Genomic DNA, 23,859 nt, shown 5'->3' on the forward strand with positions numbered 1-23,859 from the left:
GTGAAAGAAAGCATTTTTTTTTTGAAAGAAAACATTTTTATGATGTTGTATTATCTTATCCATGAACAAGGACTGTCTGTGTGTTCAAGCCTACTTATAGGTTTTTTTCTAATTTTTGCAAATTGCTTATTAAGCTAACTTCAGAGTTTTTGTCATTTTGCTATTATTAGTGATGTTTTCTCTACTATTATGGTCTCTAACCACTTGTTTATATATCTGAAAGCTGTCGATTTCGGTATGAGTTTGAATTCATCCTACTTGGAGTTTGCCATGTTTCTTAAATCTGTAAATTTATGTATTTCATCAGATTTGGGAAATTTTCAAGCATTATATTTGCAGTTATGTTTTCTGCCTCATTCTGTCTCTGCCCTACTGAAACGCCAGCTGTACATAACCTTATGATATCATCTCATGGGTCACTAGGGTTCCGTTCTTTGTTTTATTTAGTCTTTTTTTTTTCTCTAAGGCACATAATTTATTCTCATTCTTTAATTTGTATTATGATTTATGGATTTGAAATTTTCTCTGTTCACTGCTTTAAATATTTGCCATAGTTTCTGACTATACCCAAAGAATTATCCTTTTTAAAAAAACTTTCATTTTGTGGTTTTCTTCTTTTCTGTAAATTAATTAGAAGATGTTATTAATTTCCAGGTAGATAAAGCCTTTTTAGTTTTTTACTTTATGAATAATTTTTAACATTATTACATTGACATCAAAATGTTGTTTATAGTATTTTTCATGTTAGGGAATTCACTGGAGTTTTTTTTGTGACCTAATATGTGATTGTGTTTTGAACAGTCCATGTGTTCTGTGAAGGTATCTTCACTGTCATTGCGGTGTGAAGTTCACTATATAGCAGTGAGATCTTATTGGTTATGCTATTTGGCCTTATATATCCTTACTTATTTTTTGTCTGCCTCATCTGTCTTTTACTGAGGTTGGGAGATTAAAGTCTCATGTTACTTGTATGTTTTTGTCTGTGTCACATTGCATCTCCTGTCCTTTTTGTTTTATAACAGTAGTTACGTTTGTTTTGTATCATACATAGTCACAGTGATTATCGTCTCATTGTTGATCATGGCTTTTAGCATTAAAAGATGTCTTTCTTTGTCACATAAAACGTTTTTTACTTGAGTTTTATATTTTCTATGTTCAGGATTATTCCCACTTCACCATCTGCATCTGTAACACACCTTAGTCCGCCAAAATCCTGTGGGCCCATCACAGTGCACCAGGTCACACCAGCACCACATGTGTGAGGTATCATGCAGTTATTATACATGAGACTTAGTTATTTTATTGGTTTGTTGGTTTTTTGTTTTTGTTTTCCGATTCTCTAGGGTAATTCTGCCGTTCAGTCATTTTCAGAGTTCAGACACCCAGGTAAATATTCTTCTATTGCATTAAAATTTTGTAAATAGTAGAGAGACTGTTTCAGAATTATTCTGTTACATAAAGGAATTTGTCTTTTCACAAGTTCCATTGCCTTTATAAAATAACAACAGCAAGCTTATTGAAGTATAACTAAATACAATAAATTGCACAGATTTAAAGTATTCAACTTGAGAAATTTTCATTTCTCTATAATCAGGACAGCATTTTCATCACCCTTAAAAACTTCCTCATGCCACTTTGTAATCTTTCTTTCCACCACAGTCTTCAGGCAACCACTGATCTGTTTTTTCGCCTCTGTAGATTAGTTTGCATTTTCTAGAATTTTTTGGTAAATAGAATCATGTATACCTGTGTTCTCTTTTTGTCTGTCTTCTTTCCTTCAGCCTAGTAATTTTTAAATTTATCCATATTGTTATTGTTTTTTATTAGTATTCCACTGTATGGATACACCAAAATTTACTTATTCATTTACCTATGTATTGATGGTTGTTTGCAATTTTTAACTATTACAGATAAAACTATAAATAAAGTTCTGTTGAAGAAACCATAGCTTTGAAAGCTAAGCATACTACTATATGACCAAGCCTTTATTCAAATGAAAGGAGAATAATTAACTACACAAAGGTTTGTTTAAAAAATGTTCATGACAGAATTATTCATAGTATCTCAAAGCTGAAAACTACCCAATGTCCACTGACAGATGACTGGATAAACAAAATGTAGCGTATCCATACAGTAAACTATTGCTCGACAATAGAAAGGAACCAACTGCTGACGTAGGCAGCACCGTGGATGACTCTCAGAATTGTTAGGCTTAGTGTGAGAACTCAAACACAGGAGACCACATGGTATAAGATTTCATTTTCTTGCAATTCTGGAAATACGAACTATCCCATAGTGATAGAAAGCAGATCAGTGATTACCTGAAGCAGAAGGATGTACTGCAGAGGCGCAAAAAAAAAATTTTGGAAATGATGACAATGTTCTGTACCTCAAATAGGACCATGGTTTCACCTCTATAAAAACTCACCAAATTAAAAAAAAAAAAAAAACTCACCAAATTAAACACTTTCATTGGCTATATCTTACTGTCTTTATACCTCAGTAATCTTGATTTTTAAATTTCTGTCAGACATGACCAAAAACATATAACAGGTAGTTTCAGTTGTTAGTTTCCTGTAAGGAAGATACTTGACAACTAGCCTGGACTACTGAGTGTAAGAATTAAAGAGAAATGTGACCATATGAACATGGTTTAAATACTGGGATAGATCTCATAGGAAACAAAAAGATGAATGAGATCTAGTTGCAGCTTTTAAAGAGGTAAAGTTTACTAAAATGGGGCAGGGGGTATCAAGGATGGGAAGAGCATCCAGACATGCTGAGAGAAAGCGCAGAGGCGCACCCACTCCCCCAGAGGAGTTCCCTCTGGCTCTTCCAACCAGAACTGTTTATGTGGAGACACTTGTTGTTTATGAACACACTTGATTGTCAAGGATTAAGACCTGTGGAACAGTTTTTATTTTTCTAATTTAAAAAATTGGGGGCTTAAAAAAATTTGTTGTCAACCAAGTTTATGTGAGAAAATTAATCCCTCCAGATGTGAGTAGAGTGAGTATTTTCTCAGTTATCCCAAGGATGACATAGCTCATACTATTTTAGACACATAGGAGAGAAGTTAGTTTTATACAGTGGATGCCTTTGTGCATTAGGGCTTAATTCTCTTGCAGACCTCACTGAGAAAAGCTAGTAGTCTGCATATGTACTGCCTAGGTTACAGATCTCTCCTCTGCTTCTTACAAACTTTGTAGCTGGACAAGTTACTTCACCTCTCCATGCCCCAGTATGAAAAAGAGACAGTAGTAGGCAGAGTTATTGGGAAGAGTAAACTGAGCAGGGGTATGTGAAGTGCTAGCACCATGTGGAAATGCAGTGCTTCAGTGCACAGTAAATGCCATACAAACAGGAGTGGCCAACATCATCATCTTTTTTATTCACGAAGCCTGAGTCCTCCCATGACAGGTATCATGAGTGTTCAGACATGATTCTTTGGTGGTGTTGAGAGACATCCTGAAAAGCTTCTGAAAGAGATTAACACTGGAGTTAATTCCTGCTCGGGTACGTGTTTCCATAGGCAGATGTCAGAAAGAGAATTTCAGACGGAAAACTTGAGCAAAGATAAGGAAAACTCAGAGCCTGTCAGGGTATAAGCAGTTCGATTTAGCTGAAGCATAGGAGCATGTTCAGGGTTAATAATGCTACTTAGGAAAGTGAGAAACAAAGCGGTGATGGCTTTGAATGCCAGGCTAAAAAGTAGAGGCTGAATTAGGTTGGTAGGGAGAGGCCTGGATGAATGTGGGTCAGTTGAGTGACATTCTTTTATTTATCCAAGCAGCATCAATGGAGCAGTCAGTGAGCCAGGCACTGGGACTGTGCAGATGAGTGAGACAACAAGCATTGGTTTTTAAGTGCATTGTCTGGAACTAGACCTATGTGAGGTCTAGGCTAAGCCCATTGCTTGTCTTAAAAAAAAAAAAAAAAAACTTTGTTTTTCCAGAAAAGCTGATCGTATAAAATTAGAGATGATTTCATCCTCACTATAGCATATAATCTTAACATCAAGGGTGTTTTAGCTGCCGAAGGAAAACTCGTTTAGGATCTGCCGTTTAGAAAGCAAGAATTGCCTAAATCTGAGGTAGGGCATGAGTGTTCCTCATGCAGTGGTGGGTGTGTAGCGTTGATGGGTGATGCCAGTGCAGTCTCAGTGGGCACAACAGATCGTCAAGGAGAAGTTCCATTCATTGATCACAGTTTTGTAAGTAGGTGGGAGTGAACTAAAATCCTAAATAAAATGTCTTGTTTCTCCTCTGCTAGAAAAAAAGATTGCTTTTTTCCTCAAAGACAGGAGGTGGGATGGAAGTGGTAAAGTGGAGTGGAGCATATGTCTGAAGCCCCTAATATTCATAAATCTAGTAGCCCAAGTTACTTGTTGAGAAAGGTGTAAGGGTAGTTAGCTAGCGTGGCCTTGAGGAAAATGGAGATGCTCTGGAACAGTGGCGCAGACAATTTAGAGCCAATAAGAGATAAAGGGAACATCTTGGAGCAGACGTGAGGGCATGGCATGGTTTTATATTAAATTTGGAGAGTCCTCTTGCTTCCTTAATTTCTCAAGCCCTTCTTGGTGTCATTACCACCTTTTATCATGGCTCCCAAGATGGCAAAATAGGATCCCCATTCAGATTAGGTAAACAAAGACAAATGCTTCATTCTCACCTCAGGATATTGCTGTGGAAGCCAAGCCACAGAGAACATGGGTCCGTTCTCCCCATTTGAGTTACACGGTGAAGCAGCAGTTCACAAACTTAAGAAATGTACTGACCCTTTAAGAACAGTTAGTAGATGACTTAATTTTTACTAGTGTAGTGTTGCAGAATTAGGTACAACTATAAAAGAAATATAAACTCCTTGTGCTTCATAGCGCTTACACAACTACAAAACAAGAACACTTCTGTATGTTATTTACAGAAATCTGCAAAGCTAACAAGATTCAAATCGGTATTAATTTACTGTGACACCTCCATTTTTGCATAAATGTGACTGCTGCTGGACATGTGACTGCGGTGCCCCAGCGCCCTGGCACGGGCTGGGAGCCTGCCCTGCCCGCTCCCGTGGCAGCTCACTTCTTCCCCCACTGCTCTGTTCAGGCCTGACCGTGTCATCACCCCAAGGTCCAGCTCTCTTTACTTTTCATTCTTTTTTTTTTTTTTTTTCTGGCAGAGTCTGGCAATACTTTATTTTTTACCGTGGCTTTTATACCCTAAATTAGTATATTTCTAAGGGGAAGATAGTTTAACATTACATCAGCTTGTTCTTCACGAAACCAGGCTGTTGTCTGCATGCTTCTTTGTTTATGAGGGTCTTGTACATTATCTTCTGGCCTTGGGGCCTGTTGACATTTTATGACCTAGGTGAATGCAAAGCTGTTTTCCGTAATCTATTCCTTTTTTTTTTTTTTTTTTAGTTGGAGGCTAATTACTTCACAACATTGCAGTGGGTTTTGTCATACATTGACATGAATCAGCCATAGAGTTACACGTATTCCCCATCCCGATCCCCCCTCCCACCTCCCTCTCCACCCGATTCCTCTGGGTCTTCCCGGTGCACCAGGCCCGAGCACTTGTCTCATGCATCCCACCTGGGCTACTTTTCATTCTTACATGGCAGCACATGATTCTTTTCTCAGGGTTAACAAAATGAAAGCACAAAATTTTTACATTTTCCACAAAGGACGCATCCAGGAAGCCAACTTGGATTCCTAAAAGTATGTCGTAGGGTTTGTTCTACCCGCCTCTCAGAGCCCGTGGCTCACGACTTGGCTGTGATTAGTCACCTGGAGTGGGTTTTCGATTTCATTATTCCAGTTAAGTGGAAGAGTATCAGCAGGGTTCGCTCTATGTATAAAAACCTTTCAAATTTAATCTAATACATGAAATCTCAAGTAGTGAAAGGACACCAGAAGGTATTAAGTGCCAAACCAAGAAATGATGAACTTTATCTGCACCCTGCTACAGCCTCAGAGGGTGGGGTTGAAAAACAGAATGTGGTGTGGTGGTTGCTGGGGTGTGTGTGGCCGGAGGGGGGGTGGTTTGCTGGGGTGTGGGTGTGTCTGTCTGTTTGTCTGTCTGTCTGTGTTTTTGCTGGAGAAACCCCACACTTAGCAGACAGGGAGCCATGGGGGAAGCAGACAAAGGAGATCATTCCAAAAGTGAGCCCCGAAAGACTCCACCATTTGGTGAGTGCCTATTGTGCCTGTCCTAGGAATTTTATATGCATTTTCCCCTGATTTTTATAATCACAGAAAACAGCTGCTGCTGTTATCATCGTTAATGCACTCCTATAGATGAGGCAGTCCCAGCACAATGATGTTACCACTTTTCTAAGATCTCGCAGATTTCAACAGCCGAATTTTGCTTAACCCTGAAGTCGTGTTCCTTCCCCAAAACCATCCTGCCTCTAACCTTCATAAAATCCATGTGTGATCTTATCCTCCTCTTGAAATCAAATTACCAATTTTTCTTAATACATGCCTCTGAAAAGTCACACGTAAATTTAGTAAAAAGAAAAAACCCACAAGCTTTCACTTTTGGTAAAAAAAGAATGTTGGAGTGAGGAAACCAGGATTTAAGGATATGTGTTCACCATCAGAACAACTTGAAAACACATCATTTCATACTTGAACTGCACTTTTTAATAAACCAAATATCAATATGCGTTTCCCTCAGAGCTGCTGAGAGTCATAAAGACCCTCAAAGTCCTGCTAAATTTACTTGTGATCTAAAAACCATTATCACAGATGGTGAACATTTGTTATTTTCTCATTGAGGGTTTCCTGCACACAGTTCATTCTTATTGTCTTACTGTTTTTTTTCCCTCAACAAAAAGGAAATACTGATTTTCCTTCTCGTACATTAAGCATTCTTAACAGGAGTGAAAATGGTTCTTGGAAGATAGGCAAAAAAAAAAGTATTTTTTAATATATAATGTACAGATAATGTATAATATACAGGGGCTTCCCTGATAGCTCAGTTGGTAAAGAATCTACCTGCAGTGCAGGAGACCCCAGTTCGATTCCTGGGTCAGAAAGATCTGCTGGAGAAGGGATAGGCTACCCACTCCAGTATTCTTGGGCTTCCCTTGTGGCTCAGCTGCTAAAGAATCCACTTGCAATATGGGAGACTTGGGTTCAACCCCTGGGTTGGGAAGATGCCCTGGAGAAGGGAAAAGCTACCCACTCCAGTATTCTGGCCTAGAGAATCCCATGGACTGGGTAGGCCATGGGGTCACAAAGAATTGGACACAACTAAGCAATTTTCACTAATGTACAGATATACATAGAGTACATAAATATATACAGTGAATCTGTGGTATTAAAATTTCAAGGAAAAGTGATTAGGAAAAATTATATTTAAAAGGGTCAGGAGCTAAAATGTAGAAAAGATCGAGAAACACTATGGTAATCAGTTTCTTTGTTCCAAGCGCTGACCTCGGCCTCACACTGGTCATAACTGGGTGACATGCCATCCAGTCTTCACTAGGACTTGATCCTCTTTACTTCTCACTCCTCCTTTCCATCTCTGCTAAACCTTCAAAGCTCGTCATTTCATTCTCCCTTATATTCCATAACTCAGAATTTAAGGAAGTCTGCTTTGAAGAAATACAACCTAAGGAAGGCTCTTGGTTGTAAATCTCCAGCCAGTTGTCTGTGTTTGTATGTTTATAAATTAACTCTCAGGCTTAGAAGTAGAGAAAGGATTTGGATGACTTTCTTAAATCTGCTAAAGTATATCCTGTCTCTTGATTATCCCTATGAAGGATTTGGACAGAAGGAGCCCAAGGCCCCCAGCCTCTGAGATGCAGTCAGAATACTGCCATTGGGTGGTGCCTCTGTCCTATGAGGACTTGCCTGGAAAGAGCGAGGAAACCCCTTCTCCCCGCCAGTTGCCCTTCCCTCAGCTTTAGCAGATGTTAGTCAGCAAAGTGTTAATGGTACAGTTTCAGTCCTGACAAACCTGGCCGAATCTTTAGAGAGGTAAAGCAGACGCAGGAGGGAAGCGCCATCTGTGCGGGTCCTGGCTGCATTCTAGAATGGGAGAGTGTGATAGGCACAGATGACAAGCCCAGTGATTATTAGGCTGTGTGGTCCTGTTGCAGTGTTCAGTTATGCTACAATACTTAGTCCTTCAAATTGCTGATATTCTTTCAAAATCTTATTATCTTGGAAATATCAGAAAAATGTATCCTCATGAACAGTCATTTCTACAATCTCTTTGTATATGCAGTGGATACAATGTCCATGGATTTAAACAGTGGTAAAAATGAATGACTTTTAAGATAGGTTGCCTGATTTGACAGACAGCACTGTAACTATCCTTGTTTACAAAAAAATATTTTAAATCAGGATTATGTACTTGGGCTTAATAATTATAAAATCATTGGATTTACCATTTAGTAATCATCTAAAATGTGGTATTTTATTGTGGTGTTTATAATGTTAAAAAGGAGAAAATTAGGGATTGCATATGCATCTCACTGAAAATACAGCATCTTGAGGGGAAAAAAAACTTAGGTGTCATCTGGACTGAAAGTTTTCCTCTCTAAATGGCTCCAGCCTGACTGATTACGTCTCCACAAGTGCCATGCATGACACTGTGCTTGGACTGTGTGAAAGAAGCCCCAGAATGCCTGCATTTGATTCAGTGAATGGCCCCCTGCGTACCTGTTCCAAAGCACCAGGAGGTGGAAGACAAAAAGACAAGAGCATCCTCCTCAATCCCAGGGCCCAGAATGCTGCAGGAGAAGTACACACAGTCTTTAGCGGTCTCCTTGCATCCTGCTGCTAATGACTTTACTCATTACTTCTGAACATGTTTTACGTTGGTGGAACATTAACATCCTCAGGTTTTTCCTTATTGAAGCACAGCATCATCACACTGATGGTCTTTTTCGTCAGCAGTTTTATAAGCGTATGTTGACTCTGCCAAGGTTTTGTGTAGGTCCCTTGAGTCACGTTTGTTTCTGTTCTGATTCCCGGAAGCCTTTCTTGGATTGTTCTAGTCTCAAGCCATACAGCTTTTCTCACGCTTATTAAATATCTATGCTTGGGGTAGTGGGAAAATTGACTTGATTTATGGCACTCTCTTTCATACTAAAACAACTCTTTTGAGTATAGACACAGACACTGTGGAAGCAGATTTATCATAGCCAAAGTGAATTAAGTCACTTAACCATTTGAAGTTAAATGCCACTTGTGACAACAGAACCAAGTGCCACATGCTGGTGATGTAGCACATTTAGTAAAGAACAGGGCAGATGTGTTGGAAAGCAGTCCACGTGACAACTGTGGGCTCTTCTTACCAGGCAGGAAAGCAAGACTCTTTCCTCTCACCAGCCCTGATTCAATTGGAAAGACATTATGTGGGGCTGAGCAAGGCAGCTGCCCTGTGGGAGTTGGGGCAGAGGTCCAGTGCAGGGCTTCAGAGTCTGTGGGCGGGAAGACATACCTGCCTAGGGTTTGGCTACAGCCATGAGAGTAATGGGGTGAATGGGTATCCATGAGTGAGGTGGCAGAGACCCATGGGACAAGATTCTCACTATGGGAGGAGGACCCTACAAATACAGAAAAGAAAGAAACCAAGCATGACCTGGTGGGGTTGGATTGGAAGCGGAGGCGTTGGGGTGAACTCATGGTTTTCAATATATATAAATAAATACAGATGTGCATCCTTAAATATAGGTCTATATTTACATCTGTTAATTGTGAGACACATAAATACATTTGTGCTTACACACACAGATACACATAAACTCAGACATATATCCTACGTCTGACTCAGAAAAGGCCTGGGAATAGTGACACCCAAATAGCATTAAGCACATCCAGAATTCACACCTTGGTTTCTCAACAGAGCATGAAAAGTAAAAGGTGAGCTTGGAACATCTTAATATAAAAAAGTAAGAAAGTGCTCAAAGAATGATGAGAACAGAACAGTAAGAAACTGAAGCCAGCTCAAGGGGATTCCCATGGGCCAAATCTGAAATTATTTGAGCATCAAAACAAGGAATGATTGGAACATTGTATAACCCATTGAATGAAATTTGAGATGGCCGAGTCCTTACTGTTTTAAATAGATAACATAAACTGAATAAAGAGAGTTTTTTCTTACAATAGGATGTACCACTAATAAATATAGAAGGAATGATAGAATTTTCAAAACCAGTCATGCTAGTAATAAATAACTCAGCCCCATGAAATAATTAATTACCAAGAGAAAAATTAATTTTGCAGTGAAGAAAGCTGGCCAGTGCCATTTTAACAAATCAATCAAGATAAACACCATCAGCTATGAGAGAAACTGAATTTGTCCCCTGCCACCTAAAGGGATGGAAAGAACACACTGCTTCTATGGTATTCCTGCCAAAAATACTCCTGCTATGACTTGTATCTAATCTTGAAGACACATCAAAAGAACTGAGAGTAACTCTACCAAGTAACCACCCTGTAATCTTCAGGAGTCAAGGAAAGAAACATCAAGAAAGACTGAAGAACTGTTCAAGATGAAAGAAAACTAAAGAGACTCAAACTCGGTGCCATATGTGGTTCTGGTTTGGGTGTTTGGGTCCTTCTACTACAAAGGATGTCCTGACAACTGACAGAATGTGAATGGAGTCTGTAGGTGGCAGTGATACGTCGGCGTTAATTTCCTGATATTGATGGTCACATTTTGGTTCCGTTGGAGAATTAGCGTTGTTTGTAGGAATTACAAACCAGAGCACGTAGGGTAAAGAGGTATTGTGTCAGAGCCTCCTTGCAGATGGTTCGTGGAAATAGGGCTCTTTGAGTTTGAAATTATTTCAGATTTTTTTAAATAGCAAAATAAATGTCCTTTCAGGCCTGTTCACCACAAGAGAAATTATTATTCCCTTTCAAAACTACAGAGGCAAGACTTTTAATACAAATCTACAGTCAGAAAATATTTCCTTATTTTGAGATCTTTTATATTTATCAGATTAAAAATAATAAGCTTGCAGAGGATCCTTAAGAGAAGCCTTAAGGATGTTTTCTGTTTTAACATACTAAATACACACACAAACATGACCAATAAAGAATTTTTAAATGGCTGATGGAGCTTTGAATCTACCCAGGCTTCTAAACCTGGGGCCAAAAAAACAGTTGAGTACAATTTTAAAAGTATCATCCCTGAAAACGAGAGTGTTGGGGTTTATTGTTTTTGTTGTTCTTTGGCAAAGCAGTTAAGAATGTGGACCCTGCAAAGCTGCCTGTTTGGAACCATGGCCACCACTTATAAGATATGTGATTCTAACAAAATATTTGATTTTTCTAGGCTTCAGTTTTCACATCTGTAAATTAGGATGGATGTATATGCATGCGCGTTCAGTCATCTCTGACTCTTTGCGACCCCATGGACTGTAGCCCACCAGGCTCCTCTGTCCATGGGATTCTCCAGGCAGGAGTACTGGCGTGGGCTGCCATTGCCTCCTCCAGGGGGTCTTCCTGACCCAGGGCTTGAATTCCTGTCTGTTGCATTGGCAGGCAGGTTCTTTACCACTGAGCCACCTGGAAAGCCTGTAAATTAGGATACCAACATTGAAATCACAGGTCTGTCAAGAGAATGAATGAGATAATATATGACGAGCACTTAGACTGTGGCTCATTTTAAGCACTAAACAAAGTTGGTTGCTGTTGTTATTTCAGGAGAAGTTAAATTGATTCATCAAATCACTCTAGTATGATTATGTTGCCTTCCTTCTCCCTTACCAGGAGTAGAATTACTCGAAGGCAATAACCAGTAATGGTCTCTGCTGTTAAACCTGTCCCAAGATCAAACTAAAGCCTAGAAACGGAGCATGTTTTAGAAGACAGCAGGCACTGCAGTGCCATGTTGGTTGAATTTCAAATTTGCTGCTTACAAGCTTACAAGACTCTGGTCTTGATCTATTATAAAATGTCTAGAATGTACAAGTAATGATAGTGATCGCAAAGGACTATTGGGGGTTAAATGAGATAATGTTTGCAAAACCTTTTTTGGACTGGCCCAAAGAATGTCTGCAAAAATAATGTGTGGGTTTTTTTTTTTTTTCTTACTCCTTTAAAGGTGTAGGAACAGTTAATTTAGAAGAATGGAGGCCTTAGCATCAGAAATAGTAGCAGAGCATTTGAGGGCATTTTTGAGAAGTGTGTTAAGTTCATCCCTGTTTGTTCCTACGGGGGGTTAGACTACCAACGATGGGCTTAAATTGCCTCAGAAGGAACTTCAGTTGACAAGAAGCATGCCATGTGTTGTGTAATCCCATTCTCGAGAGACGCTGAAGAAGGGTAGATAGCTATCTTTCTAGAACAGCACGGATTTAGGGCACGTGAGCCTTGGAACCAGGGACAAAGGAAAGAATCTTGATCCAGTCCCCATCTTTGTTAAATGAGGAAGAGGATATTGATTTTTCCAGGCTGTAAAAATGTAAGCCTTTCTTTTTTGCCAGAAAGGGGTCATGTCACATGCACAAAGTGTATGTGTGTGGTTTCTTTTAAAGAGAAGATGTGCTTCCTTTAAAGAGCATGTAGTTGTTCATCTAGAAATTAGTGATTCTTGGTCACTGATCTAGGACTTCTTCAGAACTCTGAGTTTTACCAGAAGAGCTCTGAATATGATCTTCTGCTTTCATTCATTCACTCAGTCATGCAACAAGTATTTGTTGAGAACTCCCTCCTCCTGTTCCAGGCACTCTGTTAGATGTTGATTACTTCAAAAGTGAGCAAAACAAAAGCAGACTGCTCCTGGAAGAGGACTCAGTCTCCTGCTCTTAAAACTTCTAATGGGTTTTATGGCGGCTCTTTTCATAGGAGCTGACTTCAAACCGTGAAAGTGAGATTCTTTTGGCTCCAGCTCTGGATAGGTGTTTGGTGTGTAAAAGCAGGCATCTCGACTTTGCCTGGAGTTGCCTTACCTGCAGATTTCCTTCAGGCAACATCCCTGTGCCTAGTGGAAGCCAGTGACCCGGGGGAGAGGTACTCATTGTTGATAGCTCGTGTGAAATTAAACTTGGCTGGTTGCTGGTGGAATATGTTATGAACTAGAAGCTCTCCGTGTCTGCCTTCAATACAGGGGAGGAGATTTTTCCTTCCCACAATCATGGCGATGTTAACTCTCTCAGCCGACTAGTGGCACAAAGGAAAACTGCCGCCTGGGTCTGCATTGGCGAAGGCAGAAAGCTGCAGTTACGGGCATTTCCCTGTGACAGGGAGAGCCGGGAGAGCTGGGTGCAGAAAAGCACCCCAGAGAGCAGTTGGTGGTGACATGCCTCTGTTTTTATCCAGATATGCTAGGAGCATGTTTATTCACTGTGGTGCCTCTGCTGCGATAAGACCCTCTTCCTTCAGATGCCCTAGACCACCGTTTGTTTAGCTGGAGAACTTAATGAGTAATGGATGTGCTTGGCTGGCTGATAGAAAGTATTTCCACAGCCTGCGGCTGTGTTTATAGAGAGCCGGAGAGAGACCACAGGCAGCAATTTGTCTTCTTAGGTATCAGCAAAGTCTTCTCTTTTAACAACTAGGGGATTTATTTTTAACTGCTTGAGTCAGTGTTTGTCAGATGATGCAGACCATCAAACTGCCGATTGAAGTCCCGGGTGCGGGGGAGGCTGGAATGGCAAGGGAAAGGGGGCTGGCTGAGAAAAGGGGTGGGATTTCAGCATCGTGCCTCCGTGGCTCTGCCTCCCAACGTGGGAGAGAGTTTCGGGCTTCCAGCAGCAGGAGTGGATTTGCAGGTCAAGCTGGGAACGAAAGGGTAACGATTGCCTTCAGCTGCTTAAAGATACAACTGCCCAGGGATCGGGGTATTGTGAGGAGGTGGCCGGCGGCCGGCACCCGGCAGGGACCAGAGGATTCCCAGTGCCGGCCTCTGCTGGTCGGCAGATTGAGCGTTTCCTCTGCTGGATGCTGCCTGTCTCCAGGAGCCTCTCACCATGATCGATAGCTCCAAGAAGCAGCAACAGGGCTTCCCGGAGATTTTAACTGCTGGCGATTTCGAGCCACTCAAAGAAAAGGAATGCCTTGAAGGGAGCCACCAGAAAAGTCTCAAGGAAGGTCAGTCTGTCTGTGGACAGGGGCAAAACGGCCACATTTACCCTCCTGTGAACCAGGCTGAGCGTGTGTGTCTCCTTCCCACACCGTGTGTCTGCCCTCGGTCTACTCATGTACCTTATACGCTCTAAGTTCTTTGAAATGAAGGCGTAATGCTGTTCTCGGTAGCTCTTTCTGGAGATTCATTAACTGATGGAACTCTAGGGATTTGGCAATAATACAGTAAGGGGACTTAAGAAGCCAGTCCTCATTTCAGTAAGATGCTTCCAGGTTCATTTTGTCTATTTTCTCATGTTCTCCCATTTTTCTGTGCCCCTCACCCCCACTTTAGGAGAGGCCATTTCCTTTTCGGTGTTACTCAGAACCCTGCTCCTTATAGATTGACAAAACATATAATTCCAGGAAAATGGTTTTGGTTTTTTTTCCCAATTAACATGTGTATGACTTTTATTGTTTCAAACCAGGAAAGTAGCTAGCTCTTTCTTAGTTATATCTTTAAATGATTGGTTTATTTGGTTATCATGCACATTGCATCCTTTTTTTTTTTTTTCTTTTTTTAAAGCACATTGCGTAGTCTAGTGGTTTTTTTAACAAAGCATAGAATACGCTTATGAATGCTGTCAGTTATCGTTAGCGGCCACTGCACAGGTACCTCCCTGATTACGAAAATGTCCAAAGGCCTGGGCCCTACTGTCCCGTGTCCTGGCACACCAGTGTGGCAAGACCAGTGCCACTGTGCTTTACTGTTGGCAGCTGGAGACCGAGGGCCACGGAGTCAGAGATTCAGAATCTTCTGCGAATAAGCTTTTCCTAGATCTGAGATTTGAAAATCACCCCCCCCCCCCATGCTTGTTTAATTTGAAATTTGTTTCTAGTATTTTCAGGAGAGAAAAAACCCCACGCTAACCTCTCTTCATTTTATCTGCCTTCAGCTCCTGCTATCAGCCACCCTCTCACCTCTCCACTGGCTCTTCCTCATCTTCGGGAGACCCAAACAGTCAATGTAGTTCTCTTCCCCAGCTGCAGTTTGAGCTTCTTTCAAAATGATATTCCTCCTTTCTTTTTTCATACATTTAGAATATGAGAATATGATAGATTGTTGCGTATTTAAAAGATTATAAGAAACAGTGGTTGTTTCTTATTGGAGTTGAACTTCTTTTGGGTACTGGTAGAAAAAAAAAAAAATCTAGATGGAAACAGACGACACACAATGAAGTATAAATAGCTGTTGCCAGGAACCAGACAATGGGGTTGCCTCTGCTCCTGGCTGGAAATCGGCTTGTAGATTTCTCATAAAATCGATACCAGAGGAGTTTTTAGGATGTGTTCTAGTGTCTCACTGAGGGGAACCTACATTTTTAAACTCATTAACTTAAAAAAGGGATTATTTATGTATCATATAAGTCGAGTTCTAGTGTTAAGCTCCTATTAGCACCATGCATTTTTAACTGTTTTTATGATACTTGAAAAACGGGGAAAGTAGAGGAAAATGGAATTGGAGAAATAAAAAGATGTCACAACAGCAGGATGATAAGGAGCATAGAGAGAAAGAATTAAAAATATAAAAATAGGGTAGGAGAATTATCAACAGGAACAACAAAATTGCCTTAAGATGTACCAATTCTTTCCCTAACCACTGTGACCTGCTTTGAATTTATATAAATTTATACATGTACCACAGCATAATGTCACAGTGGGAGAGCACGGATCCTAAAGTGAGATATACTTGGGAGCAAATCCCATTTTCTAGCTCTGTGACCCTGGATAAGTCCACTGCTCTGAGCCTTAGTTTCCACCTTTGTACAGTGAAGATAAACAATACCTACTTGGTAGTGTTTTTATGAGATGCCCAGTTTAACACCAGTGTAACCATCCCTCTTCTAATTTTTAACCCTTTTGTTACCTTTCCCTTCTGCTTAAAATTTAATTTTTAAAATCCTGTATATACTGACAAAGCAGAGAAGTGTTTGTATCTATTGTTGTTCAGTCACATCCAAGTCTTTGCGACCCCGTGGACTGCAGCACACCAGTCTATTACTTTCATGTAAATTCATCGGTTTAAATAGGTATATGGGAAGAGAACTTCCATGTTTTTAAACACTCCACAGAAATGATTGGATGATAAAATGAATCTGTCTCACCACAACTGCACTGACTATGCTTTGCTTTCTATCTTAACAGACTGTACTTCTGCTTATTTTTTGCTAGAGATAGGGCGGAGGGCAAAAATAACAGCCAAACAAAAAAAAGTAGATATCAGAGGTGATCTGTTACCTCAAAGGTAGTGATACCAACAGCGGATTAGACCTGAATTTAAGTAGAAGAGAAAAAACGAGGAGGAATTATGCAGAAAGCGTCTGCTTACTTGGCTTTGTGTGAAGATGGCTAGATCCCAGTGCAGGCTTGAACCCCTGGAGTTCAATGTGTCACAGCCACTGTCTGCAGGAGCTCCACCAGTCAGCTGGTCAGACTCGGGCGACAGGCCGCTGCTGAGTGTCGTCTGCTTCTAGGTCCTGGGTCATGCGGCAGTTTTATGCATCTGTGAAAGTTGACTGATGTGGCAGCAGTGTTCAAACACTAAAATGTCCTGGAGGCTAATCAGGTCCAGTGCCGTCTTGTCAAAAGACAAACTTTGGACCATCAGTCATGTCTATGGTTTATGCCTCATGTTGAGGGATACTAATTTGAAATGTTTATTATCTTTCACATGAACCGTATTTGCTGTTCATGTTCATTTTTGGCAAAGTTGGGTTTTGTATTTGTTTGAAAGAACAACCTCTGGGATTTTTTTAAATGCCTGAATCAGAAGTTTTCAGGTAACGAAGGAAAGATAGATTTTGATCCATTCAGTTCTAATCATCTAGCCACAGCTGGGTGACAGTGTCTGCTGCAAGGGGTGGGCAGTCTGCTCTGCTTCTCAAGCAGTTGCTTTAGCTCTTACTTGTTGGGGGACATATTAGAATTCCTGTTGTTGACAGTGCTAATTAGCTGAAATTATTATTAGGGGGAAAGCAGGTAATCATGGGTTTCAAAGTTTATGTGACACATTAACAAGAAGATTTAGTAATACCTGTTGAAACTTCATGAGAAAAATGTTCCAAGTGTCAACAGCCTGTGAATAGTTGTCACCACATATCAGAGAATTGTTTGGATTATAAAGCACATCTCCTCACAGTTTTGTTAATCCTTATATAAACTTTTTTGATAAATACCTACCTATGGATATAGTTGGAGAATCTAATTATTTTCTGCTTTAGGTGAGGAATAGCAAGAAATGTCGTAAATTCTGATCAGATTCAAAATAGGACATTTTCCTTAGACTAGTTTCTTTTCTCAAAGTAGCAATAAAGGAATATCAACTTTGGATTTATCCATGAAAAGTTCAGAACTTTTTCTAATAGTGCTCAACGTAGATAAGATTTAATTTAATTTCTGATTCTAACAACTAAAGGATGTTACAAATCACTGACTTGACAACTTACAAATTAATAATCACAAAACTTTAGGGAAAGTCAAATAAATTGAGATGATTTAATTCAGATAAGTGGCTTAATATGAAGCATTATCGAGATAATGAATCATAATGCCAATGCTCCCAGCTAGTGATATCTCATATATATCAAAGACAAAATGGTATTAAATTAATTGAAAGAGGAAAAATTGATGTTCAATATACAGAGCTTTCTAATGGTGAAAATAAAACAACCAAAAAAAGAAAACTGGCTTGTATATTAATTACTTTGACTAAACTACATGCTCTGACAAACAGCCCCCAAACTCAGTGTTTTAACTAATGAAAGTGCATTTTTTGCTTAAAACTAGTCCCAGGCTGGTTAGGCAGCTCTCCTAGTCAGTGGTCCTCTAAGAAGTGACTCAGGGATCTGGACTGCTTTCATTGTGTGGCTCAACTGTGGATGTTGAGGGGAGGAGTTGTAGATTTAGAGAACCACATTCCCAGTCCCGTCACAGACTGGGAATAGCAGTTGGGATAAAATATGTGAAAGTTTGTGGAGGATTGCATCGTAGATAGTGAAGTGGATTAACACGTTGCACTGGGACATGGCTATAGGAGATCTGTGTGTGGAAAACAAGAAGCACACTTGAGATATTCTGAGTAGTTCAGCCTAGGAAAAACAGATAAATAAATACCTTTATCAAAGCACCAGAACTTTTCTGAGTGACAGGAGCTATACATACTGTATCTGCACTGTACATTAGCCTCATTTAAATTTAAAATCATTAAAAATGAAGTAAAATCATTATCCACATTTTAACCACTCAGTTGCCACATGTGGTTAAGAACCATGCAGCTTATAAACCATTTCCATCACCACTGGAAATTCTGTTGGGAAACTGTTCATCCCAGCTTTGCAGGTCCAGAGTATCTTAAAACCCAATTGCTGTGCTATTTCCTAAAGAAAGTCACCTGAACCTGTCACATAAAATTAATTTCTTCTCTATCATATCCTCCCAGTGACTTGCTCTGCATCTGTTTATGGCATGTCACCTTTTGCTACTGTGACAGGTGTCTGTACTGTCTTCACTGTTAGACCATACTGTTTCTTAGAGATAGTGTCATTGTTTGAATAATTTTTATACCTTACCTCCAGTGTCCTGCCTCTCATAGATATATTACTATTTTGCATTAAGTATTTGGAGAATATTATATCCCTCCCTGCCTTCTTAAACAATATAATCGTTTGAATTATTACCTTCAGATATAATTTAAAATTCAGTTATGAATTAACGGCTACCCCAGAACATAAAGCATTGGGGCCTTAAGTCGTTGGTGAGATGTATAAAACCATTTGCCTACACAGAGAATGATCTCTGGATCATTGTTAGACTCATCGAATTGTTATTTATTATTTGATCTTTGTCATCTGCCACATTCTGCCTTTTTGATTCACTGGTTGTAATCTTGAAAAGTAAGCAACAAATAAAAGGTAATAGTGGAATCCTGATTCTGTTGTTAATGCAACTAAAATTTATTGTCATACTAGGAGGAGCGGACAAATAGGAAGTGAAATAGAGAATGCTAGCTAGGCTTCTTCTAGAAATAAAGCACATGAACTTTGCAACATCTGTTTTTGCTTCTTGGGGAATTTCTTCTTTCTTCATTTTCTGCCAGTGTTCTACATAATTAAAAGTGTTGTACAAGTGAAATATCACTAAATTAATTTTTTTTAATAAATTTAAAGTGTAAGATATGGTTCTTAAATTCAAATAACATACAGGTATGGAGGGAAAAAGGAAAAGATTCCTCTTCCCAGATGTAATTCAGTGTCTTTTAAAAATGGGTATATGCTACCTGTGAGATAAAATTATATAATTTAACTTTTTATTGGAAATCATTTTATTTAGCAGAAATTTGAGTGCTTCTTCACAGCATCATGTCAGACGTTATAAACCTCTATAATCTATGGCGTTCAAGGAGCTTAGAGCCTGGAAGGCAGGAAACTGAGTGATAAAATAGAATTTAAAATACACACACACACACACACACACACACACACACACACACACACACACACACACACACACACACACACACACACACACACACACACACACACACACACACACACAAACACACACACACACGCACGCACGCAAAAGACAGCAGAAGAAACCTCTGAGTGCTTAGGTCCGAACGAGTGAAGATCGAAGACTGAGTGCCAGACGTCTCTCTTGTGCTTTGGGCCTTCACTTATCAACATTCCTGAGGTTCATTTCCTCTAGGGTTTCCCCCCGCATCGGCTTACGGTGGGAACCTGAATAGGAGCGATCCCCAACACCTTCCTTGACCTCCTCCTCACAGCCTGTCACCAAATCTGGTTGCTGAATCTGTCAGTCCTACCTCAAAGATACGTTGTTTGTCAACAGCTGTATTTCACCACAGCCCCACCCTTGTCCAGGTCCCTTTCCTCAAACAGAATCTTAACAGGAATCTTTCCTCAAGTAGAGAGAGAGGCGCCCGTTGACCTCCGCCCACACTCCGGTCCCTTCAGCACGTGGAGCCCTGCCTCTGTCTTACTTCTCCCTCCCCCACAGCTGTTGTCTCCCAGAAGGCCTCTCCCAGCCCACCCCACTGCACTGGCCTGAACAACTGCAGCTCATCCTTTGACCTGCATCATCATGTGCAGTCGCTGTGACATTAGAATCACACGCAACTTGTGACAGTTCTCTGTTCTTCTGTTTTTGTGGGCGAGTTGGCGTGTGTGTATGTAGGCAGGTAGGTATACCCTTGAACAGCGTGGGAGTTAGGAATGGCGACCCCCGCCCCCGCTGCACGCAGTCAAAAATGGGAGTACTGCTATCTCTGCCTCAGAAACAATGGAGCTGATAAATGAGTCAACCAAGGGCAGGAACTGAAACAGTTTATGCAGAGGCAGGACTCAACCCCTGATTCTTTTGATTCCACATATCGTGATCTCTGATTGAGCAGAGATCCACTGTTCCCCTACACCACTCCCCCCTCCACCACTTAGTTAACTAAAGATCTATAAAATGAAAATGCAAGTACTGTATTTATTGGGGGAAAAAATCACACATAAAGGGACCTGTACAGTCCAAACCCATGTTGTCCAAGCATTGTTCAGCTGTGTGTGATGTTTGTGTGTGTCCCATTCCTGAATCCACAGAATGGGAATAAAAACCAAGATTTTGAGCCAGGATCAAGTGAGTAGCATGTGCTTACTATTCTGGAAAAAACTGGAGGTAAATAATGTCCTACTGTTTTCCTGTTTTGTTGTTAATTGTCTTTTTATTCAGAGAGGCTGCCTAAGGAGTTTACACTAAGACATTTCAGAATCTTTTGTACAGCGTACATTTTCCCATTTGAGAGGGATTAGGAAAGAGCTCTCAGCTGTCAGCATCTCCGCCTAGAGCTGCACACTGAGAGTCTAATGTAGCAGGGAGACAGAATCTTCGATTACCCCGAAAATAAGAAAAATAAACATTATTTTCTTTTGGAACCATGGAGGGTTAAGAATCTTACCTAGGCATATAATGGGTCAGAATGAGCATGATCCTACAGGTTAAAAATTGTCTGGAAAATCAAGTTTTTTTAAACCTCTTTACAGTGCTGGTGGTAACCAATTAAGCAGATGATTTTACTTTGGAAGTGCCTGTTATTTGTGGTAATCTTCCATTTTCCCACTGTGTCCTTTAATCTCCACTTTTTAACCGAGTGAGATTTCTTTAAATGCACGTAGGTACATGTGATACCTTTCTGTATGTCTGCCACAGGCTAGTGTTGTCCCTGCCATTCTGTGCCAGGTCCCCTGCCTTGACATCCTGTTGTCATAGCATGAGAAGCATACTTTAAATTCATTCCAACTTTCGACAAAAAGGAGAGGGGAATTTGTGTGAAGGTATGATCAGTTTAAAGAAACATGCCCCATTTTTAGCAGCCTGTTTCCATGGAAACAGAAGCAGCAGCCAACCACAGAGTTATCAAAGTGCCTGTAAATTTCCAAGGCTGAGTGTTGAAAACATTGTCTTCCTGACCTCATGCTGCAGATTAATGCAGGAAACCTATAGTGTGTCAGCCTGGACTGCTTGCATTTTTAGTTTTTACTTCATTTTTGCTCTTTCGTTTCTAATAGAGAGTAAATGCTGCATTCTTGACTGTGACCTCCCTACAAGCAAGGGGTAGTAGTTTAGAATTCCACAGTTTGTACCACCTGCCTCTTCTCCCACACCCCTCACGCCCAGTGGACTTCGTAAGGCTGCAGTAGACTTTCTGGATGAAAGGCTGTATTTCTATCTGAGGCAGTCTAAGGCTAACTTTCTTTTTTATTTATTTATTTGTTTTGGCTGCACTAGGTCTTCATTGCCGTGCATGGGCTTTCTTCAGTTGCAGTCAAGTGCAGGCTACTCTCTAGTTGCAGTGTGCAGGCTTCTCATTGCAGTGGCTTCTCTTCTTGCAGAGCATGGGCTCCAGGGGGCACAGGCTCAGTAGCTGCAGCTCACTGGGTCAGTGTTCGTGGCTCGTTCTGTGGGGTACAGGCTCAGTAGCTGTGGCACAGGACTTAGTTGCTCTGAGGCACGTGGGATCTTCCTGGACCAGGGACCAAACCCACGTCCTCTTCATTGGCAGGTGGATTCTTAACACTGGATCACCAGAGAAATCCTAAGGTTTACTTGCATGTTTTTTTTTTAATTAACAATGTTGTCTCTCCTTTTTCTAAATGGAAAATAATCATAGTATAAAAATTCCTGATCAAAATGCTGTTTGTACTTGGTAATATCAGAGGTTTAGATTTATGTGTATATTGTGTATATATTTGCTTCAGACAGGAAGTGGTAGTTGGAGTTTGCTTAATCAGTGCAGATAGCATGACTCTTACAAGGCAAACCACCATTTTATTTCTGGTCTCTTTGTATTCCTTTATTTTAAACAACTTGAAGAAGAACTTTATTTTATAATTGACAAATTAGGCCCATGAAAATACAACAAAAGGTTATAATCTTTGGTTGTACTCTCCTATAATCTTTTTACCATCTATAAGAGTACTTAAGTGCTTTCTGTTGGTACTGTACGGTTGCTAAGCCGTGTCTGACTCCTTGCGACCCCATGAACTGCAGCACGCCAGGTTTCCCTGTCTTTCACTATCTCCCTGAGTTTGAGTCAGTGATGCCATCCAACCATCTCATCCTCTGTCACCCCCTTCTCCTCTTGCCCTCAATCTTTGCCAGCGTCAGGGTCTCTTCCAGTGAGTCAGCTTTTCACATCAGGTGGCCAAAGTATTGGAGCTTCAGCTTCAGTACCAGCCCTTCCAGTGAATATTCAAAGTTGGTTTCCTTTAGGATTGACTTTTACACTTCTCTAATACAAGCTGAATTTCACATTAATTGTAAATGGAGGTGAAATTACTATCAGTTTTCCATGCTCTTTTTTACTTCTTTGCCCTTAGCATTCCCTTTTTCAGTCTTCTTTTACCTTTAAAACAATATAATTAGATTTAAATATAAGTAGATGTCACCAACATCAATTCCAAAATGTCTGAAGCCTCAAATTCATACAACTAAGCAAGACAAGTGTTGGTTCTGTCCCATGATAATCACTTGCCACATACAAAATCCTCTTGGTATTTATCCTTAAATTTGGCTAGAATTCTCTTTCCTTAGAAAATAGTAACTCAGTTATATGCTGTAAGTATACCATGCAACATTAAGTAAAACACGTTTATTAAAGTTTCTATATGGCAAGCATTGTAAACGGTGCTAGAATATAAGGACAAGGTCTAGAAGGGGAATTAGAGGCCCCACCCAGCACAACAAAACCTAGAATTTGGTGTGGCAGGGAATGCAATGTAATACATAGCTGTTACTGTAGTCATCAAATCATTAGAAGACAAAGTCACCATTGGTGGTTAATGGAATTATGATGGTGAGGGGGGCTAGCCAGCCATGAGTGGAATTAAGAAATTTGATTATCGAGTAATTAGTTTCTTAAGGTCTGTTGTTCCGCCAGCTGTTCCATTTTTTCTGTTGAGATAAAATTCCCATAACAGTAACTTTTTTAAAGTGAACGATTTCAGGGGCGTTTAATGTATTCACAGGGTTGTGCAAGTACACCTCTATCTAGTTCCAAAATGTTTTCATTAGTCCAAGGAAACACCTTGTGGTCATGAAGCAGTTACTTCCCCCCAGTTTCAGGCAGCCAGCAGAGTAGCTGTCTCTTTGTATTTACCAGTTCTGGATATTTCACATCTATGGAATCATATAATATTTGACCTGTTGCCAGCTGGCTTCTTTTACTTAGTGTGATATTTTTTTAATTCATCCATGTTGTC

General features: G+C 40.3%; 1 protein-coding gene across 15 annotated transcripts in view; it reads left to right on the forward strand.

Moving 5' to 3' along the window:
• MRTFB (myocardin related transcription factor B) overlaps positions 1–23,859 on the forward strand; it is a 208,143-nt gene that overhangs the window by 121,582 nt on the left and 62,702 nt on the right. For 2 of the 15 annotated variants that reach the window (XM_065924366.1, XM_065924367.1), the window contains exon 1: positions 13,662–14,059. The exons of the other annotated variants lie outside the window; for them this stretch is intronic. In XM_065924366.1, the coding sequence (XP_065780438.1) occupies positions 13,939–14,059 (121 nt within the window). In that variant the 5' untranslated portion in view covers positions 13,662–13,938. Of the gene's footprint in view, positions 1–13,661; positions 14,060–23,859 lie in introns of those variants that run through there. 15 annotated transcript variants of the gene reach the window in all.

The sequence above is a fragment of the Muntiacus reevesi genome, chromosome 2, assembly GCF_963930625.1.
Source record: "Muntiacus reevesi chromosome 2, mMunRee1.1, whole genome shotgun sequence".
Lineage (NCBI taxonomy): Eukaryota > Metazoa > Chordata > Mammalia > Artiodactyla > Cervidae > Muntiacus > Muntiacus reevesi.